The sequence below is a fragment of the Anoplophora glabripennis genome, unplaced genomic scaffold (genome assembly GCF_000390285.2).
Source record: "Anoplophora glabripennis isolate ALB-LARVAE unplaced genomic scaffold, Agla_2.0 scaffold585, whole genome shotgun sequence".
Classification (NCBI taxonomy): domain Eukaryota; kingdom Metazoa; phylum Arthropoda; class Insecta; order Coleoptera; family Cerambycidae; genus Anoplophora; species Anoplophora glabripennis.
This window is the reverse complement of record NW_019416661.1, coordinates 1-8,964: the sequence shown is the minus strand read 5'-3', so window position 1 is coordinate 8,964 and position 8,964 is coordinate 1. Positions and strand designations below refer to the sequence as shown.

At 31.7% G+C, this 8,964-nt stretch overlaps 1 protein-coding gene across 1 annotated transcript in view; it reads left to right on the top strand.

Annotated features, from left to right (window-relative positions):
- LOC108913163 (villin-like protein quail) overlaps nt 1-8,837 on the top strand; it is a gene marked incomplete at its 3' end in the record, with an annotated part of 30,071 nt that extends 21,234 nt beyond the window's left edge. The window contains exons 3-6 of the mRNA XM_018718649.2: nt 539-652; nt 3,495-3,694; nt 8,253-8,466; nt 8,562-8,837. Of these exons, the coding sequence (XP_018574165.1) occupies nt 539-652; nt 3,495-3,694; nt 8,253-8,466; nt 8,562-8,837 (804 nt within the window). The remainder of the gene's footprint in view (nt 1-538; nt 653-3,494; nt 3,695-8,252; nt 8,467-8,561) is intronic.
- Between the last annotated feature and the right edge of the window lie 127 nt (nt 8,838-8,964).

The following is an 8,964-nucleotide window of genomic DNA, read 5'->3' as shown; positions in this document are numbered from 1 at the left end:
TTATTGCTATATTTATAATAATTCCTTAATAGGAGACACCCTGTATATGTTGGCCCTCTTAGAACATTTTTATACATTTAAATACATTCACAATTTTTTACCAATAATGACTTGTTTTCACAAAATAAATCGATGGATATACTATACTGGAATCTCAGAATCTATAGGAAATAAAGAAATGACTAAATGTGGACAATTTTAGATGATTCTGTTATTAATTCAATGGTGCTTGCAGACCAGTTCTAGTTCTATTTGGGCTTGGATATATTTAAAAAGAAAGAGCATTTTAGAAAATTTACTGTAACATTTATTTTTTACGAATTTTTGAAATCTGTAAAAACATTATTGCAGCAACTTTTTTGCAAGGAATTTCACAGTGGTTTTGATTTTGATAAACGTTATGTCAATACTGCAAGCTATTCATTTTCCTACCTACTTTCTATTGTCTAAAAGACAAACTTGATCAAAGTTATTTTCAAGATAAAACGTTTTTTAGGTTTTTCTATGCAAGATTTTCTAAACCAAGCTTTTGTTTCAGAACATGAACGTCGTAGCCCTGCCAAGGGACCAATACGGCACCTTCTACGACACTGAATCCTACGTCGTCTACGCCGCATCCCAATACGGCCAGCAGTGTGGGATTGACACTGTTGTAAGTACCTACGCCAATTCTATTATCTATGTTACGTTATGCGTCATCCAGATGATGTTTTGTTTGGTAAACAATTCTTTCCTCAGAACTGCATGCAAATGAAGCAAGACGTCTTAATAGACGTACGGTGGTCTTGGTCTATGACTTCGTGGGAAACCAACTACTTCTCGTTAAAATAACAATAAATATTGTTGTATTCTATTACTGCTGTATAAGACAACAGTTAGTAACTGAATAGGCATTATTTAAGTTAGTTCTAAAAGAAAAATGTTTGTACACCGTTGATACTGTATTGTAGTATTTTTTGGATGATATCTTGAACATTAACTGGATTTTAGGTATAAATTCTAAATACATACTATTTTTTCAAAAATAACTAGGTTATTTGAATAGAGTATTGAACAAATTAAAAAAAGTGACATAATTTTTTTGCAATTGAAAAATTTTAGGAAATATTTACAACTTGGATATTCAATAAATTTGATATAACCAGTAAATACTATTTGCCAAATTCAGACAAGTCAGTGGCGGAACTACCATACAGCAAAAGGGAACAGTACGGGGGCCTAGGCCACTAAACCGACTAATAAATTAATACTTTTAATAGGTATATTGTGAAGAAACAAATTCAATACTTCCCAGGACTAAGGAGTGTGGAGAGATTGAGATTGTAAATTCGAACATATAAAATTTCGGTGACACTAAAGCAAGTAATATTGGAAAATTGTATTTTTTATATGTGATTCATTAAGAATGGCAAATCTCGTATCTAGGAATATCAGATAATAAAATATTACATCTGGGTCGACAAACATGCCTAAAAACAAATATTGATGGTTTAAGTGATACCAGGATGCAGAAAATTAGAATTTGATTTTGTTTTTAAATGTTTCAATGCACACCTATTTTTTTTTCTATTACTAAGGCCGGATTTACTAGCTGTCAGAATAATTATTTCTTAATTTAATCTGTCTCTCTTTTTTTATGTACAGGGTAGGAAAGTACCGATGGTCTATCTGAAGTTACGTGAGAGCGATAAAGTAAGCCATAGAAATCCATGCGATAGAGAAGGATAGCTATAATGAAGGCGTCTCATAGTCACCGCCCGTTTCGCCCTTCCACAAATAAGATCCACTTCTTATTTGTGGAAGGGCGAAATGGGCGGTGACTATTAGACGCCTTCACTATACCCATCCTTGTCTATCACATGGATTTCTATGGCTTACTTTATCGCTCTCACGTAACTTCAGATAGACCATCGGTACTTTCCTACCCTGTATATAATTCTTATGAGAAGTTAATTGGCAAATAAATTAGTGGTGGAAAAACCAACCCTTAGGTATTCCAGTTTCATAAAAAAAAGAAATTGGGTTCAATTAGGGATTGTGAAAAAGGCTGAAATTGGGAGGGGGAAATAGGGAGGCCTAAATTTTGAAGCTTCGTCACTGCTGAGAAAAATGAAGAATTATAGTAGGTAGAGTCAAAAAGTAGTAAAAGGTTAATAAATACAAAACAAATTAAAAGGATATCAGCAAAAGCGAGGCCACTTGTTATTTGAATTGAAAATTGGGATAATAAAATGAAATTTTTGAAAAGTATTTTAACAAAATTTATATAATCAAGATCACAATGTACAAACACAAATCAACAAACGGGAAAAAGTTTATTTAAAATAACAAACAAAGAGAATCTTAAATTTTCACGAACAGAAACTAAATTTCAGTTCTCTATAATTAAAACACTATCATTTAAAATCAGATTTAGAACCAGACTTTGAAATAAAAACATTATTTTACAAATTCACTTCAGATTCCTTGTTTTATGCTTCTTATTCCAAATCAACATTGCCGTAATCTGAAAAAACTGGAATTTTCAAGAAATTTAATAGATTTAGAAACATCAGAAAAATCTCAGGGGGTATCAAATTTCATGGGATTTTTTAAAACTCCAATTGTAATTGGTTTTTATTTATGAGGTGCTGTTACTGGGAGCTGCTTTGCTAAAAAATTCGTTCCTGCAACACTTTGATTCTGCAGCCTGCGTCGTTATGTTTTATATTTGATTGCATTAAATTAGTTTAAAGCCTAGTTTATACATTATTGACCAAAAACTTCACCTATTTTTCAAATAATGTTACTTTCAATGTCATTTTCTTGTAAACCAAAAATCCCACATGTTTATCCTTGTTTAGTATTCAGACAATTAAAAAATTACTAGAAGAAATTTCTCTCTAAATCCGTAAATGGAAATGTTTCCCATTTGGTGCAAATTTTATGGCGGATACTGTACTGTACTTTTGATATAATCATATTTTGTTGAATATTTACATGTAAGATACTGACAAATAAATAATAATTAGAGAAATGATAGTCCCTAAAACTTACCATTTATCTATATACATGGAAAACATGGAAACATCAGAGAATTTCTTGAACAAAATTTGCGGCATACCTTGTTTTGATCATCCTGAACGTAATTAAGATCTTTAATAGCTTGTTCTAAAAGCAGAAATGGTCTAATGATTTTTTTTTAAATTTTTTTCCCGTGATCAATTTTTATATATATTTTGGACCTTAGATTTAATTTTTTCACATTGATTGATTCCACATCGTCTGATTCATACATTGAGCATACAAAATTTCGACTCAATTCATTTACTTAGAAGATTTTTAGACAATCTTTTTTAACTCCACTATCCTTTATCTTAAACATCAAGGCTTCAGGGCAAATGCATCAATGAAACTATTCTCAAATTTGAAAAGAACGCTCTGTTATTTTTGACAAGTTGTTGTTTCACATCCTGTATACCTACCTTAGTTTTTTCTATATCTTCCATTATCAGACTCGAGAAGTGAAAGGTGGTTGTATGGAGTACCACATCCATTTTTGGCTGGGGTCTCGCACAAATCCAGACAAATCTGGAGTGGCAGCATACAAAACCGTCGAACTGGATAACTTCCTGAACTGTTGTACAACTCAACATCGCGAGACCGAGGGAAATGAAAGTCCTAGATTTTTAAGTTTCTTCAAGAATGGCCTCAGGTGAGTAATTAATAGCAAAATAAGAATGTTTATGTTTTAACATCTAAGTGTGTTTATATTTTAATGGTAGATAATATGTGTTTATGTTTTACTGTACGGCGTTTATAACTCTGTTAAAACGGAAATGCATTAAAGAAATGACACACTTGCAACAGTAACATGTTCTAAATTTGAATAAACCTGGTTCAGTCGGTCTAAAAAATCTACTAATATCTAGCACATAGGTATTAGGTATAGTTTAATTAAATGGACCTTTATATCGCAATTTGGTCAAGTTGCCTGAATTTTTTTATATAAGTTAGTTTGAGGTAGGTATATAAAAAGAATAAGCGACAGTAATTTTTTTTCAACCCCTGACCAGGGGTGAAAAAAGTTAAAATAAAGTGGTTTTTTAAGATAACTCAAAAGTGGTAAGAGCTAGAAAGAAAAGTTTCTTATCAAAGTTGTAGAGCATAAAATTCTACATAAAAATGGTCAATTGACTTTTTGTGTACTATTAAAACTAACAAAGCTAGGGTGGCTAGGTTATGGTAAACATTATAAAAACAAAGAAAATTTAACAAAAAATTTTATTGCAATTAAGGTATAGCCAGTGGAAGTAATTCCAAGTTTTTATAAAGAACCTCAGAAAATAAAATAATACGAATAATTAACTTTAAAATAATTTATGTATTAATAAAAATATACCAACAATCAACGCAAAAACTGTTTTTAATTATTAGGTTATTTCCTGTGTCTTTGAGTGGTAGTGCCAGTTTCATTTCGATAATTATGTATTATTCAAATATATTCTTGACTAGAACTAAAGGATATGCGTTACTTGTTGACATGTTTTTGTGTTTCTTTGGAGCATTACACCCATATCTTTATTTATAAGGTATAGTGGTTTATTTGTGGATATATTTACTAGAACGTTTGCATAATATATAACAACCTCCTTTCACACATTATGAGTAGAACAGGAACATACGTACAGGGTGTCAAACATTATTGAGTCAGTGCTACTTTTGTCCAGAACCGAATGAAAAAGCTAATACAAAGGTAAACTGAAAAGTACACAGAAAACAATGTCACTGGTTACAAGCGTAAATTCTTAACAAATTTGTTGATAATAATTTCACCACTGTAAAAATAATCACAATGTAAAGAGCGAATTTTCACATAATCTGTTCTGTCTCCATTTTAGGGACAATTCTGTGAATTTTCATTGTTTCTTTCATAAACTCGTGTAACTTATCTAAAAACATACCTATTTAAGTTTCAGAGTTAATTGAAAATTGTCAAAAAAGCGTAATTTGACTGTAGATCATGAAATTCAAAAGCTAAAAGTAGGTGCAATTATATGTTTCATAAGCAAACTATAAGTATTTATCTTAACTGTAAAAAATCTTTACTCTTTCTAAAAAATGAAAATACACCTATAAATGGAGGTGTTTTAATATTAATTTGAAATACATATATTATGAATGAAAATATAGTGGCACTGTTTAATTATACAGGGTATTTGTAGATAAGTGCGAAATATTTTAGGGGTGGTTCCTGAAGCTATTTTGTGAAAAAAAGTTCATATAAACGTAAATCGAAATATACTTCGTTTCTGAGAAAAAGATTGCGAGAATGCCACAACCTTAAAAAAATGGTACGCCACTGGGTTTTTCCTGCTTTGATATTTTTTTTAGAAATCCGTCATCAATTCTGAATGAAGTTGGCGCTGTCAATTTTTTTCGTAGGATGCACCGTTTTTGAGAAAAAAAATAAAACATATTTGATTGTATGTTTTGTTAATCTTTTATTTAAAGGTGGAGGTAGAAATATTCGGATCACTCCAAAACATACACATTTACTCCTCCAAAGCGGTTTTCAAATTTCGAATCAATATCTTCAATCCTCTTTGAAATAATTGATAAAAATAAATAAAAAATTGAAATTTAAACACTGTATCTCGGAAACGAAGCATATTTCGACGTACGTTTAAATAAACTTTTTTTATAAAATAACTTCAGCAACCACCCCCTAAAATATTTCCCACAAACACACACACTCCCTGTATAATTAAAGCACTTTTAATATTCTTGTCGTCAGTCTAAGTAGGTATACAGTACTTCTTCGTAAAATTTTTAATTATTATAGCAATTACCTTAAAAAAATCTCTTACACACGTTAAATGTTAAATGTTTTTTGATTATACGTATTAAATTCTATGCACACTGAAAAATGTAAGGAAATGTATTTTTTGAAAATAGATTTCAATGCTGAGTTAGAACAGAAACCTTTCATATAGGATGGTCCTTAACTACGTACTTTTAGATAATAAAGGAGGTAATTCAACATTACTTTGAAGAAAGAAAACAGGATGTTAAATTAAAAAATATATATTTTTGTCTTTATAACAGAAACCGAAAGAAATAATTTAATGAAATTTTGTACGTTGCAGTAGTTCTTAGAAACCTTCATTTCTGATTTATCAAATAATTTTGGAAACCGCCAATGGCGTAGGTAAGGGTATGTAAGTATATTTATTGAGAAAAAATGGTAAGTCACTGATTTTTTTCAAATTTTGAAGGCATATCCTTATTGTTTCATTAAAAACAAAAAAATTAGTTTCCCTTAAAATTTTGCTAAAATAATATTTAAAGGGGGGCTCTGAAAATTACGAATAGTATTTATTTTAACATCTTAAATCAGTATTTTTTGCTGTTTAGGAAACTAGATATTACTATTTTTATAAATTGATGCCACTCTTTACAAATTCAGAAGTGACAGATACAAGTTCCGTTTATGGCCTTGCAGCAAAGCACATCGAATTTATTAGCATAGATGTCCCCACTAATTTCACTTCGTGCAAACATCCACCAACGGCTATAAGAGACTAAAACTTTCGTGATTTTGTAATATGTACTGATGTCATTGCAAAACCTAAAACAGTCGCAACACCTCATTTAGAAAGTGCCGTACTTTAATGAACTATATTATGGCCAAACGGAAAAAAAGTATTTGAAAAATTGATGCTTTGTTGATTGTAGGTGACCAAACAATTTGAAAGATTATGAAATATTATCAGTTTTATCCATATCTATTCAGTGTGCACAGATTATTCCCATATGATTCCATATAAAATTTGCACAACCGTCAAAGGGCATATGAAAATTCTTACGCGACAAAAATCGTTTCAATCATTGGAGATTACCTTATTGGACCAATCTTTCTTCCATTAAGATTAGATGATACATACAGCGGCTTTATAGAAAATCAATTGCCGGTCCTTATTGCCGTTGTTCCACTTAATTTGCGATACCGTTTGCGGTTTATGCATGATGGAACACCACCTCATTTCAGTTTAGTAACTCGGGAATATCTTTACGAAGTTTATCAAAATAGTTGGATAGGCTTAGGCAGAGACGCGGTTCAGACCAGCCAACCGTGGCTCCCTAAGCCGTTGGACTTATATACTTCCTTAGGAACAGTCGAAAATTTTAGCATTGATACGAATACGTAGACTGACGATGTGTAGGGTCTAAGAAAGCACATAAGAGAATCGCGAGAATACTATTTGAAGCACTGTCGGTATTCTTGACGAGTACCTACGTCAGACGATAAACATATGTATATTAGGACTGTTAATGTTATTAGTGGACACTATCAATAATAATGTTTGGTAAGTATAAACATTTTAATTTCACGAGTTAATTCTTTCGCAACTCGTTTGAGAACGACTGTTCCTAACTAAATTTTAAAAGAGTTAAAATTAATTTTCTGTTTTTAATAAAACTATAAAGACTTGCCTTAAAATTTTGGAAAAACCAGTGGAGTACCATTTTCTTAACAAGTACTCCATTAGATAAAATATTTGATGTCAGAAATAAAAGTTTCCAGGAACTATAATAGTAGTGAGGGTTGCCTTCGCTGTACAGCAAAAATAAAACGCTCTCTCAACGGTATAAATAAGGTGTTTTTATTGAAAACTAAGCTTGTGAAAAAGACGTGTTGTCGGTTTGAGGGTTCGCTGGAGAGTCTCCCTTGGTGTGGAGTCGCTGGCAGAAGTACCTGGTCCTTGGCGCCAATCTGCCGGGGTCGTCTTCCGGGAACCTTGGTGCGTCTGGGCGGCGCCTCGCTGGCGCTCTTGATATTGTACTTAAAAAGGGGTCACGTGCGAACATGTGTACCCACAGTAGGTATACAATATTTCAATTAATTATCTCTTCCGGTTCATGTTACATAGACAAGAATCACTTTCTTTTTCTGAAATTTAACACCCTGCAACTTGGAAACTAAGCCGCATATGACATATACCATATTAACTTTTTTATTGAGATTAACTGAGGAATCACCCCCTGTATCATCGAAACGTACTTATGAACCACCCCAGGTATATACTTGAAGTCTATTGGGTAGAGTACCATTTTTACTTTATGTATATGTACATATATACTTTTTTTTCATATTACAAATATTTGGTATACGAAAGCTGCAAAAAATTTTAAATAATAGTGTAGAAAAAAATTTCGATATCAGTCTTTAAAAAATAGCCATCTAAGTAGTTATTTACACTGTTTTTTAGAATATTGAAACCTGAGCTTATTCAGAACAATCAAAATTTTCAAGCGAGGCTCTACAGAGTGAAGGGAAAGAGGATACCGGTATTGACAGAAATGCCAAAACTGTCGTGGGACTTTTTCAACAGTTCCGATGTCTTCATAATCCACACACCAAAAAACATCTTCGTTTGGATTGGTAGAGCAGCCAATGCCATCAAAAAATTACACGCAACCAAAGTGAGTGTTTGAAAATATCTTCTTCAAACGTTAGGAAGTTATTCCTTTATGTTTAATTTGAATTGAGTTGTACTACTTTTACATAATGCTTCCAGATTTCAACAGACTTGAAAGACGAATATAAAGTCAACAACATCATATTCCTAGACGATGGTTATGAAAAAACTTTATCTGATGATATGAGGAAAGAGTTCAGCAAATATTTGCCACTAGAGAAGAGAATGATCCTCCCAGAGAATCAGGATGGGGATGAAAATGGAAACTACCAAAGATCTTCTATAAAATTGTATAAATGTTCAGAAAATAACGGAAAATACAGAGTGGCAGAAGTCGGTGTCGGCCCTTTTCATCCCTCAGATTTAAATCCTGATGTGAGTAAGAGAAATTTGTAACTCAGTAAACAATTTTGTTATTCCTATGGGCTTATATGCTTATATTTTCATTTAATGTCTATTGCAATTCTCTTTTGTCATATAAATCATTGATATAATTACAATT